Source organism: Furipterus horrens, unplaced genomic scaffold (genome assembly GCF_987537825.1).
Source record: "Furipterus horrens unplaced genomic scaffold, mFurHor1.1.pri manual_scaffold_17, whole genome shotgun sequence".
NCBI classification, from domain to species: Eukaryota; Metazoa; Chordata; class Mammalia; order Chiroptera; family Furipteridae; genus Furipterus; species Furipterus horrens.
Genome location: NW_028327187.1, coordinates 53,069,933 through 53,094,899, shown reverse-complemented (window position 1 = coordinate 53,094,899; position 24,967 = coordinate 53,069,933). Strand labels below are relative to the sequence as shown.

General features: G+C 45.7%; 1 protein-coding gene across 5 annotated transcripts in view; it reads right to left on the bottom strand.

Moving 5' to 3' along the window:
- Positions 1-24,352, bottom strand: part of TSC22D3 (TSC22 domain family member 3) — a 61,081-nt gene extending 36,729 nt beyond the window's left edge. The window contains exons 1-2 of one of the 5 annotated variants that reach the window (XM_090264736.1): positions 24,281-24,352; positions 22,290-22,718 (exon numbers count right to left, since the gene is read on the bottom strand). In XM_090264736.1, coding sequence (XP_090120862.1) covers positions 22,290-22,718; positions 24,281-24,312 — 461 coding nt within the window. In that variant the 5' untranslated portion in view covers positions 24,313-24,352. Of the gene's footprint in view, positions 1-22,289; positions 22,722-22,970; positions 23,049-23,297; positions 23,527-24,280 lie in introns of those variants that run through there. The other 4 variants (XM_090264735.1, XM_090264738.1, XM_090264737.1 and 1 more) reach the window with 4 other exon arrangements.
- Between the last annotated feature and the right edge of the window lie 615 nt (positions 24,353-24,967).

The window sequence follows — 24,967 nt, the reverse complement described above, 5'->3', positions numbered from 1 at the left end:
AGAGAACATTATAGAAAAGCAGAAAGGGTTGAGTGCAACATCTTTTGTCTACTCAGCAGCTTTGTCTAGGGTCCCAGGCCTGTATTCTTGGGTTACCCTAGAATGGGGTTGTAACTTTGTGAATAAGCACTGGAAGACCTATGAAAAATGTGGATCTATAAACGGGTAAAACAAAGGTCTGGACCAAATAAATGTGAGCAGTACTCCTGCTTTCTCAGCTTTGAGGAGGAAGGAGTTGTTCCCCAGGGTGGGAACAACCTTGTCTGCTGAAGCAACCGCTTCCGATTTGTGGCCCCACCATGAACAGGCATCCCTGACATAGTCAAGAGGAAAAAGACAGAAAAAATTGGCCAGAGAGCTTTAGGTGGGTTCAGTAACTAGGCAGATAGAAATATACAACCAGCTGAAGGGCTGGGCAGAGGAGAAGTGTTGGAACTGCTAGCTGAGCACAACAGCAAACCCTGCGTTCCAGGCAGGGGATATTGAGCATGACCATGACTGGAGCCCAGAAGCCAGAGACTTAGAACATGGAGAGAGAGTTAGACAGTTGGGGGGCAGGGAAATAGAGAACAGCTCCCTCCTAGAGCACTTGCTCCATTTTCCTCCCCTCCCCACCCAAATAGGCTCAGCAACAGGGTACAACTAACTGACTAGGGAGAAACTGATTAGATACTGCAGGTACAAGCTTAATAGTCCAGGCTGGATAAGGGTATGTGTGCCCAAGACTTTCATAGGCAGGACATGGGTGGTTGCTGACTCCGTAAGACAGATGGAACAGTCTCAGAGATTTTGTTAAGGCTGCTGCAATGAGAAAGATATAACAACAACAACAACAACAATAATCATTGAAGAGTAAATGATGTTGGCATCCTAGAAATATCCTGTCCTGATTTTTCTATATTATTCATGCCCTTTGCACAAAGCCCAGCATCTTTCTCTAAGATATTCTTATTCCACATGTGTCTTCCTCTGATTCCTTTTCCACATGTGGTGGCCCAGAGCTCCTTCTCAAATTACCCTGAGGTAGTTGCTACAGAGAGACATGTTTGCTGTGCCAGGGCTGAGCAGGAAATGGGTAACCCAGAGCAGAGGATCAGCAGCAAAAGCCATTTGTACTTGAAGGAAATGAGAGTGTTTGGAATTCCGGTGTGCTTGGGTGGAGGGGAAGAGGTTGTTACATCAGCTCAGACAGTCTTTGTCCTTGCTCTTCTGGAAGGGAGCAGTGAGACCATCTCGGAAAATGTGTTGGATGACAGAATCACTTGGCTAGAGGTTACTTCCCCTGCATAGGCCTGTATGAGCACAGACACAGGGAAGGAGGTGGAGAGGGGGGCTCCTGAGGGGCTTGGAGAGGAATAGAACTCAAGGAGGAAAGAAGAGCAACTGAGCCAAAAATAGCTTTGCAACAGACCGTTCTGAGGGACTGTAACCATTGTTCTGTAAGTGGTTAGAGTTCCTCCCTTTAAGGGAGAATGGTTTTGCTATTACAAGTAATTGCCTCCCTCTTGCTTTCTCAGATATTTTTAAAAAGTCAACTGAGTCAGGTACACGTGAAGGGAAATTTCCAGTTTTCCCCTACATCTTCCAAAGTGCCTGCCTGGCTAGTGGGGGAAGGACACAGAAGCCCAGGCTGACTTCAACTACCTGATCTGCATGCTAAGCTGGAGCCTTCATCCTGACACCCCTCACCCCTTGTTTCTGGGCATTTAGGATGCCATCTGTTAAAGTCAGCTATATCCTTAGGGGTGGTCTTATGCCTATATGGAGAGGGTGGCTGCCTGCTGCCTGCTTGATATGATTTGAAGGGCTAAAGGTCAGAGGAAACTTGGCCGAAAAGGTCAGCTCCACTAGCCCACAGCTGAGCCTGCATTTCTTACCTTGCTTACCCCTTTCGATAGAACTGTGAATTGGGAGGGGTAGGATATTCAGTTACTACCACCTTTATACACCTTAGCTGGATTCATTCTGTCACATTAGCAGTGGCAGAAAGCAAGTCTCCCCCTGGGGGATGGATAAGATCCAGGGAGATCATGAAAATTCTGGAACATGAGCTATCACCTTGTAGTTGAGAGCCCTGAATAGCTAGAGATGGTTTGAGGGACCTTGTATGAGGAGGTAGAATGGGGGAGAAAAGAGTGTTAAAAACAAAATCTTCCCTAGTTCACCAGCTTCCAAGGGATGGCTTTGCCTCCTCTACCCTAGCTGACAGTGCTTCAGATTTGGCAAGTAGGTTTACAACAAGGGATAGCCCATCTCCTCTCCAGACTGAGGCATTGCCTCAGAACTTATCCTCTTCTCCTCTTACTTAGTGCAGAGACCATGAGGGTCCCTGTAGTGCAGGTTGAGGAGGGGTGAGGTCTGGAACAAGCATGCCATTCACCTTCCCTACGGGTCTTCAAAACCCAGCATGGCTCACCCCTTGCTTCCTGAGAAGAGGAGCAAGAAAACAGTCCTTCGTTCTTTGTCATGGGAAGTGGGGGTGGAATTTGCTCCCTCGGCCAAGCCTCTGCCTGGAAACAAACAATAGAAAAGGAATGTACAGAGAGCTGCACCTGGAGGTCAGGAGTATGTCTCCACTGATGCCAGGCACAGACCTGAGTGGAGTGGGTGCTCCCAAGACAGCTCGGTTGGACTTTGAAGCTAGGGTGCCTTTGCACTGGTGGAGGTTTGAAGCCAGCCATCTGGACAACTAGAGCCCTAAAGATGGAGCACAGCTGCCCAGCTTAGAGTTCACAGAGATACCACCACCATGAAAGCCTAATGAGGGTGCCAATGTAGTGGGTCTGGAAGCCTCACAGCAGGGGAAGGGATGTGGAGCAAATACAGTCCCAGGCTCAGCAGAGGGCATATAGCCAAAATATGCCTGGCAGCCAAAAAATGTAAAAATCAATTCACAAAGACAGCAAGAATTGAGTCTAGATAGAGTCTGACTGAGTGAATTCCACGGCATTTGTGGGCTGTAGAGGCTGGAGGAACCCCATCCATCCATATTGCCACAGTACCACAGTGGAGACATGGCATCAGCTGCAAGTTGCTGTGGCTAGCTCAAGAGTCTGGGACCCGTCCCCTTGGCCTCTAACTGCCAGGCAAAAAGCAAGCCTCTGCTCTCCATCCTTCACCTACACCTTGGCTCTTGACAGGGTGCACCTGGCCAGCTCTGCTCTATTTTCTTAAGGTTCACTGAGCCAGAAAGGAGCCAGTGAGGAAGGGAGGAAGGGCCAGGATGCCAGCCTCCTGAGTAGCACATATTATGAATGAATACACTACTGACTGTGAAAGGTAGTAGGGCTGCCTCTTCCAATTCTAGCACTTCTGGGAGTCACTTCTCAACTTGCACTTCCCTCCTGTGACAGACACATAAATCCCTGGCTGAAGAGGCTGCTGTGCCCCTTCCTGTCTCAGATGTGATTTTCCTCAGATGAATTGCATCACCTCCTTCAGACTTGCATAGGTCAGATGACCAGACCAGGCATAGTGATACAGCTATCAAGCTATTATGAGGGAGAAGGGAACTATGATTTACTGTCAACTTCCTGGTGGCCTTGTGTCTCCCCAATCAAACTAGGTACCAGTAAAAAGGCCCCTTAGACCTTCCTGGAAAAATCCATGGCATTAACAAGCACATGACATGTTTCACATAGACACACAGAAAAAACTTCTGTATGTCTGAAAACCAACTCTCTGGTATTTCTGGGTGGCTTTTCCACTTGTGAAAGGTCTCTTGACAATGCTTGGTTTCATCTTAGCTACTCCATGCATCATGTTTTTCCTCCTAGTTTCTGTATACATGAGGGATGCAAGCCCATTTTCATATCAGCCCAAATTAGGAAGACAGAACTACTTAAAAATTAGAACCATAGTGCAGTTTCAAAGAGTTGTACATGATTTTTTCATATTATACTGTATTTTGGACTATTCATTGAACAAGTCTGATGTTACCTCAGCCACGTAAAATTCAACTATGATTGTAGTTGGAATCAGTGTGTGAATGAATAATTTATTTTTGCAAGAACCTTATTTCTTTATGCCCGACTTGGACTGGGGTCAAAGTGACCCTGCATGCCTGAATACCCAGAGACTAGCTAGAACAGTGGGGGAACCTGGGATTTAGTGACTGCTATGAATAATCCACAAAGTGAATAATGAATATAAGAATAATAAAAATGTGGTTCTATCTAGATACAAGAATAGGGCTTTATAGGTGGGCAGAGCGGCTAAAGACAGAGGCTGAAGTGAAATGTTAGCATACAATTTAGTATCATTAAGGAACAAGCATGATCCTAGGTGCTCTAAATAGGAAAAAGGCATGTAGGAACTATGAGATCATCTTCTTTCTCTATTCCATGGCCATCGGCCGCTAATGAAAACTTACACTACTCCACTCTCTTGTGGGACAGCTAGTTCAGGGTAAGGTTAGGGCAGGTGATTGGGATCTCCACGGTTGAGTTAATTTTGCTCCTTTCTTAACCTGCCATCTTGCAAATGTGTGTGACTGGTCAGAGGAGAGATTGGGGTGGTGGCTAAAGGCAAAAATGGGCCTGCTACACTCCCAGATGCTACAGAGGACAGAATGAAATCTCTGATGGAGAATTTGTAAACTGTCTAAAGGATAGAGAAAAATACTAGCTCGTTCAAAGCCTTTTTATTTTTTTAAATAGACTTAGCTAATTTGGAAAAGAAGGCCAACAGGGGACATAATAACTACCATTTAAGCATATTAAGTGGTGTATAAGAAGACTGGACAGAATTTATGAGGAACAGTTTCAGAGGGCAAAGGTTATTAAACACTGGACTGTATAACCAAAAACATTAGAAGTGTTTGAAGCTCAGCTGTCTCCTCTGGATCCTTTTGCTAAAGACAGTTGCAGAGCCAAGACAACACAGGAAAGTCACATGAGGCTCCTGAGGCACACAACCAGCCAGAAAGCAGACCAGACCTTTATCACCTCTCCACTTCTCTTCAGGGCTCACCCTCATAATCTTCCAGGAGCGCCTTGGGAGGGAACAGGACTAATAATCATGTTCCCTATCTCAGAGCAATGGAAGGAGGAAGTGGACCAAAGAGCCTATCACAAAGTCCCGCTAGAAGTGGGAACCCTTTTGTCCAGTTTGGTTTTATATAAATTTCCCACCAAATCTTGTCCAAATCTGTCTAGAAATCGACCCAAGTTCACATGAAATTGCTGCAGTGATGTATTTCCTGTCCTGCTATGGCTTTGTGCATTCAGAAAAAGATTCTAACTTCTTTGACTTGCTTCCTGGAAACACCTCCTTACATTTGAGTTGAATATGCCCATGAACAATGATGAGAAGAAATCCGTGAAAGCTGATGAGAACAACCTCAACAACCTTCCAGTGGCTGCTTCCCTGTGTGTGCCGGTGTGTGATAGAGACAGTGACCTGAAGCAAGGGAAAGGCTTGCTGCTAATCTGGAGTGTTGAGTGTCACGGGGCAGAGCAGGACAGAGCAGTTATAAATATAGCAGGGTGTTCTTACATTTGCAATAGGGCTGTCAGAGAAGGCCTTCAAGCTAGGTGTACATGGACAAGATAATCTCAAACCATACGGTATGGCTTCTATGACCCTCTGACTTCTCTTTCCCACCTCTTTGGCAGTGTAGTATATGACCCCAAATCCAGCAATTTGTCTACCACTGTCAAGATTTTGGCCATATCTGAGTACCACTGCTACTGTTATTTGTTCGAGATTTTCTCTAAAATTACCTGAAGCAGATTCACTTCTTAAAAATACCTTTACCTTGAAATATTTTTGAAATCATAGGGTGTATATATTAGATAATTCTCCCCCTCAATACATGTTAAATAAATAAATAGCTATAAAAATAGAAAAAGAAAGTTGGTCCACCTACCACATAAAATAATCTTGCACACCACCAGCATATGTTTACCGAGCTTGGGGAAACAGTGGTCTCTGTATAGTGCACACAGACGGTCCCCACCATCAACAAGTATGGCTTTATTTCTTTCTCCAATGTAAAACCGGCAGGGTTTTAGACCGCCTGAATGGTCCAGGATACCATCATGAACCTACCTCCCTCGCCTTCCTCTCAGGGCTAAAGCCCTGACCCTTATTATTTTCCTCTTTTCAGTTGCCAGACCCAGCCAAGGCTGGAGTTTATAACAGAACACAGGGCCTTTATTTTATGTCAACTGCTCCTTCCCTCGAGCTATTTTCCCTGCTGAGGATTCCACACTAGACCTCACTTAACTTGGACAGTGTCTTCTGTGGCGTAGACTTCCTCTGTTTTGGCCTTGGGGGTTGCTTCAGCTGGAGTGCCCCAAGCCCACATCAGTAGCCCGGAGCTCACACAGGCCCCAGCAAGCAACCTGTGGCTGAGGGAGCCAGGAGCATGTGGGTCCTCTAGCTGGAACACTATGTTCCCTGGGAAGCCGCTGACTCCCACCTCTCCCTGAGCCTGCTTCCCAGAAGGTCAGGAGACAGAGGCCCATAGCAAGAACATGAGGGTGGGGGCAAAGCACTTTGCCAGACTGAAAGATGTATGTACGATAAATGCTAATCCCAAGGACTATCTATCAGGGCTGATCAATAAGGGAGCCAACTTCTGCACAGATGCCTTCAAGCTGAGTCGGCATGTCCATCACCTGGGAATGCTGTCCAAGAGATTCTTGTTTCAGCTGGAGAGTTATGGTCTTCAATGGTTTAAAACTTTTTATTGTTGTTAAACAGATAAGCATCCCCCATCCCTCCCCAATCTAACATGGATACTCTTAGGGTGTCTGGATATGAAGTCCTTAGAGGAGCAGAACTGCTCTGAGGGAGGTGGGGTTGAGGTTAGGAACTCTGTTAACTTAGTTCCCAGGACTCTCAAAGCCCCTTAATTTCCACCACCTATGGGGAAATGCCTTCTAGTTCATGGTGCCCAGCTTGAAAACCCTCTGGTGAGGAAAAACATGCCAGGTGCAGACACAAACCTTGCAAACTTTAGTACATATGTTGCTGAAGCGAGCACAAACCTTGCAAACTTTAAAGGACACGTGTGGATCCTTATTTGTCATCTTGTTTGTTTGGAGGTATAAACCTCCATTTGGTGAGAGCAATCTATCTCCCCTCTTCCTTTTTGACTTCCTCTAAACTTTCTCTTCTCTTTCTCCTCTTTTCTCCCCTCCAGCAGCCTCAAAGAGCCAAAGAGAACCACAAGGGCTCTATATAGTGCAGCCCTATTCCCTGTGGGAACTTTAAGAATCCTTTCAACTGGAGGAATCTCTGATTGATTAACTGAGCCAAGAAGAAGGAGGGCTAGCAGGGAGGAAACAAAGTGTGTAGTGGTGAAGGTAAGGGTGCTAAGGCAGTGCGCAGGTGTCTAGACAAGTAGGGGTGGCTCCTGTTCTATTCACTCTCCCCACTGCAAAGCTCCACAGCAGTGGAGATGCTGGTGAGTACATGGTTGGCAGAGGACATTGGAAATGGTTGGCCATGTAGGGAGACCCAAGCTCTTATGCTTGGGCCAGCAAGGATCTTTCTGGTTACCAAAGTGTCACCTACTATGGCTTATAGACTTGGATCATATAAACTAGAGAGGGATGACCAACTTTGAAGAAATCAGAATACAGTGAAACACCAACAATACTAAATACCAACACTCACCAAACACATTGGTTTTTGGTAGCTCCTCTGTGCATTAGTGGGGGAGAGTAGCTATTTATAGCAGCCATCAAATTCTGATGAAAGTGGGGGTTTACCAAGGTGCCAGTCTTCTTAGGCTCTATTTTAGATCTAAATGTGAACATCGAAGACCTGAAAATACCTCTAATTCAATTGAGAATTTCCGCAAAGACACACATGAAGAACTCAAGAAATGCATTCTGGGTTGAATACTTGAGTTTTGGGGCTGAAGGGGCCACTGGGAGACATTTGGTTGAGGGACTTATTAGCAACTACACATTGACCACATCCCCAACACCCTGGCTCTTATTCTAACTCATTCCAAGCCCATCATTCTTGACTTTTGAAAATCACTTCTAATGTTCTATTCCGCCTGGACATCCTCTTGGGGTCAAGACTCTTAACACATTTACCACCTTCTCCTCCCCTTTTGTTGTTCATGTGAACCTCATATCCCCCACCTCACCATTTTAACGTTCAGGGGTTCAATGACTTATTCAAGTGTCCATGCATCCTATCCACACACATCAAGATTTTAGAAGCATGATCTTCCAGAATATCTGAGTTGGATGAGATCCTAGAGACCATCTTGTCTTTCCCCACCCGCATTTTGTTAGTAGGGAAAGCAGCCCACAGGAGGGCAGGGAGTTACTTACTCAAGCTCAAGCATCAGATTGGTGGCAAAGTCAGGACTAGAACCCAGATCTTCTGGATCCATTTCTGACCCACTTTCCACCACCTCAAGCTGTATCTCCTCCAGGAACTGTGCCTCCTCCATGAGTCCAGAGTCCTCCCCAAGCTGGGGCTCCTCCACAAGCTGGGGCTCCTCCAGCCTTTCCCCCTTCATCTCACCACTGCCCAGGGAAGCCTTGATTGTCTGGCTGAGGTCAATTCCTTTCTGTCCCTCTCTCCTTTCTCTCTAGTTCTCTCTCTCTGTAGCTGAGCTGCCAAGCTAGGGTGGGAACAACTGAAAACTCTTTCCCAAGCTCAGAAGAAAAAGTGCTCTGGTAGCCTCGGGGCCAGCCTGGGCTGTGGAGGAGGGAGGAAGTTCCAGGCTCTGAGTGCCTTGGGGGCTCCCAGGCACTGGGGGAAGGTTGGAGCTCCTGGGGCAAGCGCTACCCTCCAGATCATCTGCTGAGGCTGGGCCAGCTTCCTAAACTAACTCCCAGACTGAAGGGGAGGGCCAGATCCTCCAGGGGTGCCCAGACAGTGGCTCTGCCAGCCAGCCCCTGTGGTTGGAACTTTCAAAAAGTCCAATGTTTCAGCCATTGATTTCTTTTCCAACCTGAACAGCAGGCCTTTCTGTCCCCCTTGCATGACTGTGGCTGTGGCATGCAGCCCCAGACTGAGCAGGAGCAAGATTCCAGGGCTGAGACTTTATAACACCCAAACCAATGGTCAATTTCATTAAATAAAATCAAATAAAAAACATTTTTTTTGGCATCAGGTGGATCTAAAGCTGGTCTCCTGGCACGGAGTGCTTGTGTAACTACCGGGATGGGATGTGCACAGCCATCTAGAGATGAGAAGTCAGAAGACCTTTGGATCAGGGAATCAGGAGATATGGTTTCTCTTTTCAGCTGGTCACTAATTGCTTGTTTGGTTTGTGGCAGGTACCTACCCCACTCGGCCTCACTTTCCTCATCTGTAATTGGAAGGGGTCAGAACAAAGGCCTACAAAAACCCTGTAAGTTCTAAGCTTCTGTGTCTTTGTCTAAGATGTGTGTGCAGGCTGAAGGCGCCAGCAGCCAACCCTGTGAAGGGGAAAGCTCAGAATCTTGAGGAGGCAGTCGCTACTAGCTTCACTATGTTCCGGAATCCTTCTCCATTTGGTACCTATGCTAGTATGGTGACTGCGTACTTCCGTAAGTTTTGATCTTTGGTAAACATTTCAAAGCTCCTGGCAGCTCTCCCTTCCCCATGCTGGAGGAAAACTTCAGTCATTTATTCCTGATTGTGAATGAAGAAAGTTCAGAGAGCAAGCCTTGACAGGGAGAGAGCTTGCCAGACTAAGTTGCAAGTGTTAGCTGGCTCTGAACAGGAGAGGGTGTGTTATTGATGGAACAATGGGAGGGGTCAGTGAGGGGGACTTGTGACAAAGGGAGACAAGGCAAGTCAGGGAAGGTTTTGTTCTGGTTCTGCATGACTTGCCTAATGATAAGAGAGCTTCACTTGACTGAGTTCTTCCTGGGAGCATTCTCTTTTAACCTTCTCAACCACACTTCCTTTATTTTTTTGATGAAGAAGCTGAGGTCCAGAGAAATTGTCACTAGGCAAGTCAGAGTCTGTCAATGGTAGGCTATCAGATACAAAGCCCCTGTGCTTTATGAGCACACAGTGGCTAATGTCCTCTGTTCCTCAGAAGCCCATTTCAAGGTCAGAGAAGCCCATCCCAGTTCCCTCACAGGAGCCAGCACTGCCCATCCTGCTCTATGATCCTGGTTCCCCAGGAGTCAACAGCCCTGGGCTCACCTTGCAGCTAATACTAGAATATACTAGCATGGGGACACCTCCTACATTCAAATAGGAGACTGAAGACATACAATTTGGAGACATGGTTATTTCTGGGAACCAGTTTCAAGTATAATTTTCAGCATACTAGTTCTTTATTCTCTTCACTGACCTTCATCCTGTTCATCTCGCAAGTGATGAGCTCTTCAATATCTTCCTGATTTTGATTTTCAGCTGATAGGCCATTATAGCCCTTAGAGAATCATGCTGCCTAAATAAAGGCTGCTTGATCTTGGCAATAAGAAAATTTCTTTGGAGGCCTGCTCCTAACTGAGGGCCTCAGTGACCTGGAAGAGCTTCAAAATCCAAATCTTTGGGCATTAGCAGTGATTGGGTTCATTTTACCTTAACTTGCTACTGACTTGGGGAGAGAATTCCTCACAGATGGGCATATGCAGTGCCCAAGGTTTTAACAAGATGAATGTTGTTTTTATAGATTTTCTGACCCTCACAGAACCTCCCATAAGTTGTGTTCTTGCTGTTTTCTGCACTTTTTCTTCATTATGATAAATTGCAATGATATGGTTATTTGTGTAATTATTATTCAATGTCTGCCTCCACCACTAGATTTTAAGTTTCTTGCTCCAGGATCCTGCCCAGTTTTTTTTGGTTGCCACTGTAGCCCCTGTGTCTAATCTTTATTGTGCTCATGGAAGAAGAAATCATTCTCTTCCACAAATACCTAGGGTGGGCAGTCTTACTCCAATGCCCCTATGGGTGTTCTCCAAAATTGTTAGACTATGAAGGATGGGTGCCATTGTTGAGGCTAATTTAGCCAGGAAACGAGAAGGCTGAGGATGTGAGAATGGACTCCAACAGCTGTTTAGTCTAGTCCCCCACACCATTCCAATCCCAGGAGAGCATGTTTGTTTTAATGAGTTATCTCTGATGGAAATTTTACAGACATTTTTATTTTGGAAGTATTTTCATGAAAATACTTTCATATATCACACATTCACTTCCCTTTTCCTTAGAAGAATCTGCTTCTGACTCCTTTGCTTTTCCCACCTCTCTGTTCCCTTCTGTCCATGGTCCTTATAATCATCCTTCACAGTTTTATCCAGTTCTTTATTGTTACTGTCACCACCATCCCTATATTTATAAATTGATATAACATCCCATGGTAATTTCATCTAACTTCTCTGAATGCTTGTAGTCAGGAAGTACTTTCTGCTATCTAATCTCAATTCTTCATGCTACAGTACAGGCCTGTTTCCTCTTGTTCTGTTCCTAATGGGGTTTGAAAACAGCTAGTCACCATCTCTGAGTTGTGACATTTCTTATATTTGAAGATCAACCTCTTTTCTCTCTCCACCACCCTCCATCCCATCCTTAAACTCCTCTTAGAACAATCCTCTTAGTTCCTATAGCTTAGCTCCATAGCCCCTGGAAGTCCCAAGTTTACTTCTGGATGACTAAAGAAGTCCTGTCAGCCTTACCTAGACCCTTTATAATCAGACTCCCTTGGATCACACCGAGCTCTCAGCTGTCACTTTGCTTTGTCATTGTGGTGAGGCCATTTCTCTCAAATGAAAGCTCTTTAGAGACCCTTGATCAATTTCTTTGCCCTTCTTAGAGGTGTCATCTCCCCTGCTTCTGCATTCAGGCTGTTTTTTAGACAAATACCTAACATTTGCAGCCCCAAAAATTTACACCTCAGGCACCAGAAAGGAGTGCAGCCTGAAGCTCTGTGCCCAAATGCCTCAGTACAATGAAAAGCATTCATAACTCAGAAGGAGGCCTATAAAGGGAAAAGAAAACCCAGATGATCCTCCCCTTTCTTATTTCTTTACAGTAAATAATTCACAAAAAAAAATTATCCTCCACATAGGCAATACCCACTTTATTATCAGTCCCCAGGGATAGCCTTTACACATTTCTATACTGTCATGAACTATTTTTAGCAAAGGATGACACTAAGTACTAGTTGCCCTATGGGCTTCAAACTTATTTCTTCCTCTTGTCAGAATGTTGTCAGTCCTCTCCTTTTGGACCTGCTGGCCATAAAGCTACTTCTAGGGGTGCCGGCAGCTACCTACATGGTATGACTTCAGGGGTTTCTTAGAAAGTCATCTGTCTAAAAATGTCTCCTTTGGCCTGTATCTGATTATTAGAATTTCAGCATTAGAGATTAATTTCTTTAGCTTCAGTAGCACTTCTTCAGGAAAGCTTGCCTGATCCTTTGTTATACTTTCTGACAGAAGCTTATTCATTTTCTCTCTTGGCATTTAGTTTGAAATTATCATTCATTGGTGTGATTATTTGGTTAGTGTCCATCTCCCTCACTACACTGGCTATTCCATGATGGCTGTTTTCCATTATATTCCCAGTGCCTAACACTAAGCCTGGCACATGGGAGGTATACAAGAAATATTTGTTGCTGACTGAATATGTTCATGAACTTAAAGTGTGAATTCTCCAGAGCACTGGTGGAAAAGTGTGGGCACAGATGCCCAGGATAGGGCCCCAGAAAGCCAGGGAGAAGTGCTGACTATAAGCAGAACCCTTCTTCCCCAGGTGACCTGAGACTGATTCTTTTTGCTACCTTAGCTTCCTCCCTTTTCTTGTTTGCTCTAGGCTTCCCTCTTTGCTCAGTCCTACCTCAGGGCCTCTGTTTATAGGGCATCTGGGAAATAAGGGTTTGACCAATGTGCAAATAAGGCTAAAATGATACCCTGAGGGTCCGCCAACAACTTTTTTTTTTTGGAGAGATTTGGGTGAGTGGTATATATGTTCTCATGGGATCACCTTGAGATCCCCTTTGTTCTGTTACCCACTTCAGAAAGGTTCTGGTGGAGACCAAGGCCAGAGGTGCACAGATATAAAGCCATACTCCCCAGGCTCCTCTAGTAACCATCCTTGACTGCACTAGCAAGCTCAACCCTCCTGGTTCCACTGGGCTTTCTCCAGGCAATGAAGAAAAGTACCTTCCTGCTCCTAGGCCCCAATGGCCTCAACTCACAAGGGCTAGCCCAGGACCCAGACAGACTGCTAGGGACCACCCAAGTCAGAGCGGGGCAATGAGAAGTGGGCCAGTGTGGACCTTTTTCTCATTCCTGAAGCTTGGTGACTCTGGGTTCTAGCCCAGGAAGAATGGAAAGTTTTCCTCACCCTCCGCACCCCAGGCCAGCTCTTTCCTACCCATGAGCCCTGCTGGACTGGCAAGGTTCCCTTCCTCTCTCCCAACCAGAAAGCCCATAGCTGCTTCCCTCAATGTCAAAGCCAGCTCATTTTTCAGAGCCCTGCTGGAACCTACCACCATAAAGAGACTCTCCCTTCCTAGTTTGCTTGGCATTGCCCAAGCTCTGGATTTGTAGGCTCAAGGTACCATAAGCAGCCTTTCTCTCAAGGAGCAAGAGTTCCAGTGGAACTGCTTTGTTCCTCACTTGCCTTGAGTACAGCTGCTCCACTGCCCCGGCTACACTCTCAGTTCCCCACAGCCCAGTCTTAGCCTCTGCTACATCCAATGTCCTTTGCTGTGGTTAGCACAGAGGCATTAAATAAATCCATGGTAGGCACTTGATAAATATCAGGCCCTTGGTCAATAAATGATAGATCGATTCACTGAAGTGTTTGGTTGTTCAGTACAAGGCTGAATGAGGAGGTGCTGCCATCATTAATTTGCTAAGCACCTGGGCAGGCAGAGTATGTTGCTTTAAAACTGAGCAGGGTTTTTTTTCTTACTCTTTTTTTCTTCTTCTTTGTTTCTTTTTCTTACTGCAACTGACTATGAACTGAAGGGGCAAGGGGGATGGGGGAAAGCAAGAAGCTGGAAGCCTGAGAGGGGTCTCAAGAAAGGGAAATTCTGTACCTACACGTTAGGCCAGCCAATCTTGACTGGATTCTGGCTGTGATCCAGGGGACTTGGGGTGCCCAGCTCTCCTGAGCCCTGAGAGGGTGGTTTTGAACTTGTCTGAGGATTTATGTGTCTGAACTTTGGATGCAACCATACCTGCTAGTTATTCCCACACCACCTTTTTTCCTTGTTTCTTTCTCTTTCCATGACTGGAGAGAAGTGTCCCCAACTACCTTCAGCTGGTGAGCCATTTACTCACTGGCAACACAATGGGACAGGCTGGTTAAAGACAGGGAAGAGAAGAAGAGGACTTAAGCTTTGAGCCAATGGAATATTAGATTGATTGAGGTATTCTGTGTTGCAGATAGTCAAATTTGCTTATTAGGAAAACATGTCATAGAATCTAGCCAGCAAGAATTCATGGGGGTCTCACTTGCACCATGCCAATAATATAATTTACTGAATAGGCCAGGAAGAGAGCTAAGAATCATTGTGAATTCAGGCCAGCCTGGGGACTTTGAGACTTCATGGAGAATGGATTGGGAATTGGCTCTTTTAGGGCCTTCCTTTAAATAGCTCCTCCACCTTTTGGTAAACCCTTCTGCCTGGAGTCCCCAGAACAATCTCTGAACCATCAAGCAGATACAAAAGGAAGAAGGACTTCTGAGATTTGTTCTGGGGCCCTTCTGGATGCACCAGGCTATCCTTTTACCACTGTATTATCAGGTGATAGCAAAAGACTCCCTGTTCCCCTCTTCCCCCACCACACCCTAAACCACACTAAGTCCACAGCAGCTCACCTGACTGCTTAAATTTGCTGCTGAGTGTGGGAGTTCTTGAAGGATCACCTTTGCAGCCTGGTACTTGCGTCTGAGCAGACAATTGGCTTGACCTAGGGAGAGCACACCTTTCTTTTGGGAGTATGATAAGCTTGACTTCGATCCCCAGCAGACTTCTAAATGCCTGGCCCAGGGAGGCCTGCCACTGAGCAAGCATAAGTTTGATGCCTCAGTAACTTATCTCTGTTACATAAGGCACTACACGGGATATGAGTCAGGGCCCTCTGGCTGGCCTAGGCCCAACCTAGTCCGTGAAGGAGACTAAATGGGAGGGGGTATGCGGAGTGTGTGTGCATGTTTCTCTCTCTCTCTCTGTCTCTTTCTCTCTGTCTCTGTCTCTCTCTCTCTGTCTCTCTTTCTCTCTCTGGAACCATTTCCCTTCCTCTCGCTTATCACCCCCTTCTTCCTCAGGGATAGCTATAGTCAATCAATGGCCTAGAGAGCTTGGCAGGAATCCAGACCAGAACCCTAAACTGTGAGCAGGTGCTCTCCATTCCCCCTAAAGAGAAGACAGGAAGAAGCAGATTGAATACCCAAGGCTATTTCATAAGTTCTTCCTTCAAGGAAGGATGGGGAAGGTCTCCATAAGGCTCTGTCCACAGGCAGGGGCCTGATTTCAAGCTGGGCCTATTTGAGGAAACAAGCTCCCAGGGGAGGAAGGCTGATAGTGTGCCTGAAGCATCACTGACCAAACAGGCTTCCAACTCTTGTTTCCTTCCCTTGGGCTAGTGTGGGCACAAATGGGAAGCTTCCCATTTAGTCTCCCATGCTGGCTGTGATTTCACACCTTTTAACACTGTTACCAAAAGAGCAATAGCTACTTAGGGGCAGGGATTTACAGCCAGAAGATAGAAGTGAATCTGCCCTGCCAGCTGATAAAGGTTCTCTCCTGCATGGATTAGCACTTGGAAAAGCTTGCTTTCTGCTCTCATAGACCCCAGTCTCATTCCCACTCTGACTCTTTAGCTAAGCTAGGTTTTGGTGTGGTTTAAATGGCCTCCATAAGCCATTTTCCCTGCCCGACTCCTTATCTAACCTGCTTTGAGGCTGGGATATAGCCTTCTGGCCTTCACAAGGTTCCTATTAGATGACAGGGTTCTAAGGAGGACCTGCTTTGCCAAAGCTGCCCTAACCTTTGTTCCATTATTGCAAACATTGGGACAGCACAAGGTGTCCTAGGCTATTACTGCTCTCTTCATCTAAAAGGGAAAATTTGTCTTTTTGACCTCTGTTGTCATGGAATGCTCTCCCTTGAGTTCACTGAGGCACACAGAGTGCCCCATGCCCCACAAAATGGGCCCAAGCTTTAGTCCCACTAAGCCTGTTGGCTTCTCTGGGGCTCAGAAGGTGATACTGCATGACACTAACCACTTGGTTATGCAAACCCAGCAAACCATGGCATATTATGGCTTTGTAGTTAACTTGAGTTATGTCATACATAAGAGAAAAAAGTTCAGATAGGAGCAGAATTGCGATGAGCAAACAGTGCAAAGGCCACCACCAGTTGCAGACATAACCAACCTCATTCCTCTTAAACAGCCCACAAGGTGGGGTCAAGTGTTCTGCTGGACTCCATCACTCAAGAGACCCGGAAGCCCTGGTAGTCTTGGTCAGACACACCCATTTCCATTTACCCAGACTACTTGGCCTTCAGGGCCTTCTGAAAAGGAGCCAACACTACCTGGAATTGAGAACTTGTTAGTTTATCTGGAAGTGCAAACATAAGCAGGAGTGTTAACCTTCTCTTCAGGCAGGGAGGGAAAATAAGGTCACTCTGGAAAGAGTTATTTTCTGAGATGTAGACTCACATGGATCCACTCCTGGCAAACTACAGAAATAGGTAAAATTCATGCTCTGTTCTTGCCACCTTTCTTTAACAGCACAAACCTTCCATCCAGACCTCTTGAGCTCTCATGCTGTCCAGAGCCCCATACTGTAGTAGTCCTTTCATGGATTCTGGCCTCGTCTTTCTACCTTTCTTTTCCAAGCTTGTCTTTTCTACATCTCATTCCCAGAGAACACAACTCCCTGTGAGCTATCACCCTGAACAAAGTTCTGATAAACAAAGTCACACAAAGTAGTCATTTATGAGTAAATATCTCACATGGTAGTCTTTTTAAAAGTAAAACCTGGGAAGTAAACCAGGGTAGACCCTGACCATTCATGAGAGAGACAGTAAAACTTTTGCCACTCCCTTATTCATGAGCATCCAGAAAGCACATCATTTCCCTGTAAAACTTGTATTTCTATCACTTTGTTAAACCTTTTTTGCTTTCTTTTCATTATAATCACTAGCACTAGCAGCTGACTCAGGGAGGGGGCATTCTCCTCAAAGACACAAATGTTTGCTCATTTCATGAGAGTTAACTACATTTGTATGGACTGACTCTGAGTAGAAATTGGGTTGAAAAGAAGGTGCTGAGCAACTCTACTTCTAGGTAGAAACCCAAAAGTTTTGAAAGAAGGGAGTCAAAAAGATAACAGTACACCAGTGTTCATAGCAGCATTCTTCACTCAAGCCAATAGGTGGAAATAACCCAAGTGTCCATGGATAGATGAATGGATAAACAAAATGTGGAATATACTTACACTGAAATATTATTCAGCCATAGAAGAAGTGAAATACTGATATATGCTACAACATGAATGAACCCCGAAAACATCATGCTAAGTGGAAGACGTCAGACACAAAAGGCCACATGTTATATGATTCTACTTATACAACTAGAATAGGGAAATTTAGAGACAGAAAGTAGAATAGAGATTACCAGGGTATGGGGATAGGGAAGAATGAGGAGTTATTGTTTAATAGGTACAGAGTTTCTGTTTGGGATGATGAAAAAGTTCTGGAAATGGATAATGGTGATAGTTGCACAGCAATGTGAATGTACCTAATGCCACTGAATTGTATACTTAAAATGGTTAAAGTGGCAAATTTTGTTATATACAATTAACTGCTATATATATGTATTATGTACTACATGTGTAGTACATAATACATATATGGTAGGTGTGCTAGTAGAGCACTAGGGTCACTCATAGGCAAAAGTCCCTTATAAGGCACATGGAATTCACATCTGTTTCTCAGCATGAAGACAGTTTATTTCATATCAGGGTTATCTTGAAGTGTTCAAACCATAAATGTTAAGTTGCAAATGCGTTTGTGTTTTTAATAGGAAATGTGCCTTAATCTGAATGCCTATTTTTTGTCAGACCAATAGGCACTCAAGAAATGGTTATGTTATTGATACATTATCTTGGGCTAGGGAAAGACTTTCGAAGCTTCATGCCAAAAGCAAAAATCACAAAGGCAAAGAATGGCCGGCTTAACCATATAGAAACAAAATCCTTCCTTCAGCAAAAAACTCTATCATCAAAATCAGATGACAAATTAGTTGACAAAAGGTTGCAATCTCTAATTCAGAGTTTTTCATGGTGTGATCAACAGACCACTGTGCTATAGGAGACCTGCTTTAGATGGTACCTGGACAGAGAATTGAATGTTAGAGTGTGACTTGAGGCACAACAGCAGGCAGGCGGGAGAGTAGTTTTGTCCATCAAATCACACCGTGTAAGTGGCTACATCCTCAGAAGTGAGGTCCAGAAATATACATTTATGAAATCATGAATTCTGAGACTCACTTAAAGAAGCATAAATAATTTTTACGCAATTTTTTCCTTGGAGATCTGATCTTTCCCTTTACTATTACATATCAATTCAATAGGGAAGGTTGAATGAATTAGCACACATAAAGCAATTAGAAATCTTTGCTATTGTTATTTTCTGAGCATCTAACTGTGGGAACCAGTTGGTGCCAACTCAGAAGCTTAAAGGTAGGCTTCTAGGGCTTTTCAAGCTACAAGGGAATTCCAATTCAAAATATCTCAGACCACCCTGCGCAGGTATTTTCAGGAGCCAAAGACAGCAGAATAGAGCTGATTAAGAAGTTTTGGATGAAATCTTAGAAATAAATTTGAGGCTGCAATAACAACAACGACAACAGCAAGGTTTCAACTTGCTACCCCTTACTGATCAGAGAACTAGATCCCCTCAAATTTCGACTTTGCTAGTTCTTTCACAGGCTGTTTGTCCAGCATATTCTATTTGCCTCCTAAGTTTTCCAGTTTTAGAAGCACATTCAAATGAAAGGTGGAGTCCCCTCATAATAGGGTGACCAACCATCCCAGTTTCCCTGGGACTGTCCCCATTTGAACATTGAAAGTTCCATGTCCCTGAAAGACATGGTTGGTCACCCTACATAAATAGGACATTTTAAACGTTTTGTTAGTTTCTCAGCTAATACTTACCTCTGTTTAATGTTTTCTCAATAGACAATTCTTTAGTGTCTGGCTGATGTTAGGTGGAATTTTGCTCTGTTCTTGATTGTGAGGCATCGGGCAAGTTACTTAATATTCCCAAGCCTCAACTTCCTTCATTATAAAATGAGGAAGAGGATATCAGTATCTATTTCATGGGTTGTAGAAATAGTAAATGAGATTATTCAGATATAATGCTTAGCGCAAACTGTAAATGCTCAATAAATATTAGCTATCAATCTATTATAGTTATTATTACCTAACACAAGTTATTAGTTACCTAACACAAGATTGAAGGGCTAGTGTTTAAAACACACCTCCCAATAGTTTAGACATCATTTACATACCAACAAGCCACATGCCCATTACCACTGAGTTATGTGTATTACATACAGCACTGTCCATCAGGACTTCTCCCAGGCTGTTAGAGTTACATATGTGGTTCAAACCAAAAAAATCACATGTAAACCTTAATAAGGATTTTCCAAGACTAGGTAAAAGTTGTAAAATCTTTACAGTTTACAATTATTACACTAAAAATTAAGCAGTCATCTAACCAGAAAAACCTTTATTGCATACTGGCTGTATAACTAGAAACTCAGGGAAAACCAAGTGACTGTAAAATACAACCATACCCTCAAATTGCTTACTCTCTTGTGTTCCAAGGATACCAACAGCTAAGCTGGGAGCAAGGGACAAGTCAAAGCAGAAGAACCAGAGAGAAATAAAAACTGTGCCTTTCCCTTCTCTCCCAAGAATATAATAGCCCTTCCAGTAGGGAAATCGGCTGCAGGAGGAGAGGTGGGGAGTTTCTCCAGCAGAAGAGGTGGCCTTGAAAGTAGACAAATTAAAGGAAAAAAAGACACCCCAATAGGAATTTGAAAATCATTAAATGGAACATAAGTAGAACTCATGGCTTAAGTATAGAGATAGAAACCCAGGGAATAAATGAAGTAAGGAAGAGGACATTTTCACTCAAGAGAAGACTGTCCAGCTCAGATATTGGAAAAGCCCCATGACCAGCAATAACAGTCTCCTACTATTGCTAATGAGCATGTGACTCTAGGTAAAATCTAAGCCAAATTCAGTATCCCCAATCTCTAAGGTCCCAGTTATCAAGGAAAATGTGAGAACACTTTGTCCTGCTAGAAATATAAGGTTGTTACTACAGGACCTTGTCACACTTCCTAGCCTCACAAAATGGTTTTAGATGTTTAGGACACTGAGTTGCTCTGATCCCAAGAGGCAGGGTACTCAGGTCCATGTTCTCAACAATTCACCCTGTTCCCTCCACCAATGCCCTCAGTGCCCTCACGCTTACCCTATAACATTTCTATGCTTTGCCAAGAACCAAATGCCAATAGACAGGTGTCAATGGACTAGGTAACAAAGGAGGTCTTTCCATTCAAAAAAAACCCAGACAACTAGAAAGCCTTCCAAGGTGTGGTACAAGTAAACACTTTGATCTCAGGCTCTTGGCCTCACACCTCACTCACCTAGATCCAACCTTCTTAGGCCCCAAGCCTAGTGAGCTGAGGGTAAGTCCCTTCTTACACATCATCAAGGCCATTTCAGGGTGGTTTCTCTCCCAGTTGAAAGAGTGCAAATGTGACAGAAGCTCTTTCCAAGTGTCTCCTCCACTGCCACTCTCCTACCAAACTGAGCTGGATTATTAGGCGCCTGTTAGGGCTTTTGCTCAGCAAGGTTGCAGCATCTATGATCTGAATACACTAATAGTAAGCTTTCACCAGAAATGAAGGTTCCCTAGAAACCTGTTCGTATGCAGCCAACTTTCTTGGAGACAATGAAATAAATTGATGTCTAAAGTGAAATAATAGATGAGGAAGGGCTTTGATGATGTGGAAAATGCTAACAAAGTTGGCAGCCCTGCTTGTCCCCTCTTGGAACTTCTGTGGTTGCAGAGGTAAACCTGGTCTGAACACTAAGTGAGGGTAGTTTCTGCCTATGTTGATTGCTTTTAAAATTTCCTTTTTGTGCCTCACTGAAAAGCCATCCAATTATTCAGATGTTCTGTGGCGCTCACAGTTTCTTATTACCTTGTCTGAGCATACCACCTGCCCATGACTTGGAGTCTCAGAACTAGGAGGAATTTCAGAGACCAGAGAGGTCAGATGACTTGCTCAGGCTCACACAGTGAGGCAAAGCCATAATTGTACTACATATAACCCAGGTCTCCCACCGGGGTGGGGGGGGGTTCTCTTTCATGTACATAACCTGTGTCATTGAGAAAAAATAAAATCCACCACCCACACATATCTGTGCTCTGTTATGATAGCTTCAAAAACACCAGACCCACTGTGGCTGGGTTTCCTGGAGTTGCCTTCCCTGCCTTGAAATTGCCTCAGTTGTCCCTCCAAAACTGGCTCTTATCAGAGTGTCTCAGACTAGAGGACTACAGGCACCTTGGGGCTTCCCATTGTGTTTCTTCCCTCCCCTCTCAACTTCCTTGCCCTTCAGCAAAATTTCTAGAAAGTCTGACGCGCACTCTCCACACTCTAACAAATACCTGTGATGACATGAGTTCATTCATCTTCCCATCTGAGGATGTTCTCTGGGTCTGCTTTTAGCTATTATTGGAAATTGAAGGCTGTGATCTGTGGAGGAGGTGCAGGTTCCCCACCCAGAGTCTCAAGAAATTCTCAAGGGTCTCTAATTTTTCTTATTCCCCACCTGCCCCCCACATCAGCAGCCTCTCAATTTGTCTTGACATTTTCCTTGTACGTACAGTCAGGGCCACTTAGTAATTTCAAGGCTCTTGCAGTTTCACTTCGAGTTCACATATTTAAAAATGGACTATTGAGAAGGGTGAAACTTAGATCCCAAGAGCGTCCCACAGCAGAAACTCTACAGTAGCAGTGGAAATTATGCATTGGAGGAGGGGATGCAGCTAGCTACCACGAGACAATCTAGGGTTCTGGCCACATTCTAGGTTCCAGTACCTCCCTAGGAAAGCCTCTGCAGGAACACTTCAAAATAGAATTCCTACCTGCCAGGAGTTCCCTCAAACCCACAGGACTCCAGGTCAGTAACAGCAGCCTGAGAGCTTGACCTCCTCAGTGCCCCTGGCGAACTTCCTGGTAGCCACTTTTATTAGAAGTGAGGGTCCAGCAGAGGCTGGTTTGAGCCAGGACACGTGCCCACCCGTCTTCCCAGCCACCCACCTGTGGAAGAAGAGCAGGATGGAAAGCATGGTCTGATCGATGTTTCGGTTGCAGATGCCCTCGTTAAGCAGGTAGCAGGGGTCCCGCAGCACTGGCTCTAGTGAATCCTGACGCATTATGCTGTTGAGCTTGTCGGTGTTGAGGTTCTCGAAGACCAGCTTCTCCTGCAGCTGCCGAAAGTTACTCACGGTGGGGCTGCCTGGGTTGTTTTTCTCCCTGCCGTTGTCTCCCTGGAGCCCACTCCGGTGGGCCAGGTCCAGGCAGCAGTTGCAGCAGTCGAGACCGACAGGTGAGCGGCAGTCGGTCTTGGGCTGGGCCATCTTCTCAGACTTGGGGGCCGCCTGGTCTGCCAGGTCCGTGGCGGCTGGCAGGTGCGCGTCGGCTGTGGGGTTGGCCTGAGGAGACTCCAGGGTGTCTGGAAAAGGCAAGCTGCTAAGAGAAGAGTTGGAAATTAGCGCCTCCAGCTAACCACTCTCTCGGATCGACCCCCTTCTGGCTGTGCTGTTCAGGGTACGAACAGAAACAGCTGGACAAACAGCTCGAAGCGGATCCTTGGGGCTCACTTCCTTTTCTTCCTCCTCCTCCTCCCTCTCCGATAGAGGCCCAGGCCCCTCCCGAGGTGCCACACGCTGCCCCAGCGCGTCCTAAGTTTCCCAAGTATGAACGGGACTCTGAGTGGACCTGTGGCAGCAGGATGGGCGGGCAGCAGGTCAGAGGGAGAGTTGGGGCGCGCCCTCGTTCCCTACTCTTTACTCCCTCCTTCCTCGGTTCGCCCGCTCTCAGGCTCCCCTGGGTTGTACCGGCTGAACGGTGGCAGGAGCCCAGAGTGAGTGAACGAGCTGCTCGACCAGGAGCCCTCAAGGGGCCGTGACAGCAAGTAAATTACCCTCGGGGGGCCGGGAGAGACCTCTCCAGCTTCCCCGGCAGGCGCCGGCCCTAGGCCGGCTCGGTCCTGCCCTCAACCCCCCCGCCCCGCCGCACCCAGGCGCCCTCGCACGCACACCGCACCCTTGTCGGCTCAGTCGGGTCTGGCTCCTCAGCTCACAGTCTCTCGACCCTCAGGGCGCATCCTCCACCAGAAACCTAAGAGCGGCCGGGCAGGGGCGCCACAACACCCTGCTATCGAGTTCCGAGGGAGGGCAGATATCCCTGATCCCACCGCGGACGGGTCCCCCTACAGGGGAGACGCCGCCCTCCAGAGTTTTTCCTGTTACAGCCTTACACCTCCGCCCTCCACAAGCCTCTTATTTTGGGGGGGTGGAGGGGAGAAAGCATGGTGTCGGGGGAGAAGGGTGTGCAAAAAGAATGAACGGTTGCTGATACAGAGAGTCAGAGCGTGCCGGAGACACTTCAGGAGTACCCAATAAATGCCTTAAACAAAATTCACAGAAGCACGGTCAAACTACCCTCGGTTTTTGTCCCTTTCTTCTCACTTCACTTACCTTCCCCTCTCCGCCTCCCCCACCTCCACTTACTTGCTTTCTCCTCTCTTCCCTGAACCCTACCGGAGGCAATTTCTGTCCCGGCTTCCGGGAATGTAAGCTCCCGGGCCAGTTCTCCAATGCCGGCCAGCCCTCCGATGCCTGGCGGCTTCTCCCTCTTTTCTCTCTTAACAGTTTGTACTCTCCCCCGACCCCCATCCGTCTCTCTTCGCTTTTTCTCTCATTCTTTTTTTTTTTCCTTTCCTTTACCGAGTTCTCCTCTCTTCCCTTCTTTTTTGCCCTCGTTTTTTACTTATTCATTTTTCTTCTTTTCTGTATTTCCTCATTTACTCCCTTTTACCGCGGTCCTTTTTCTCTCCTTGACTTCTTTCTTCTTTCCACCTTCATTTCCCTCATTTTATTTTCCCTTCTCTTTTCTCACTTCAACACCCCCCCCGCCTCAACTTTGTCCCCTTCTCATTTCACTTATCTTACCCTATTTTTCAAACTTGCTCTCCCCTCATCTTTCCTAATAGTCATCTTGCCACCGTAAGTGATCTCTACCCTTACCCTTTCAAGACGTGTGGTAATTGGCTTTTCATGAGCACAACAGTGTTCTGAAACTGCCAGCTGAGGGGTTCTTTGCTCTGCGAAGGTTACTCTGGAGCGTCTGACGTAAGGTTAAAGGTCAGATTTGTGGAGAGCAAGGCAGGTTGGTGCTGGAGGTCTTACTCTAGCCTTGTGAAATGTAGAAATGTGTGATAGACTTCCAGGACCTGAAGACTTGAAATACTTTGAATATATAGGATTCAATAATTATTTGTTCCTCAAAAAATTCAAAGTATTTTTCATCAGTTTTCACATAAAATTCAAATGGATTTCAGTTTCAGTCAGTACTCCCCACCCCCATTCAGCTCACTAAATTCACTTGTATACATCCCTTGCAATAGAGCAGTGTATACTGCCATCTTGTGTTTAAGACATCGAACATTTCCTGCCTGGGACAACGTTAGATTTTGGGAGGAGCCGGAGGTGCCGCATAGTGGAATACACACTGCATTTATTCTAAGTAGGAGAAAAGGGATGGCAGATCCTTTACACTAAGAGGCCCCATGGTCAAACGGTACACCTGGACACCAATCAGGGAAGAGTCATGCTCCTTCTAGTGAAGCTACATTTGCCCGAGTCTCTGTAGATTGCACTGCCATAGATTTTAAATTCCCTTCATGTGCCACAAGCGTCAGCCCTGTGATTAGG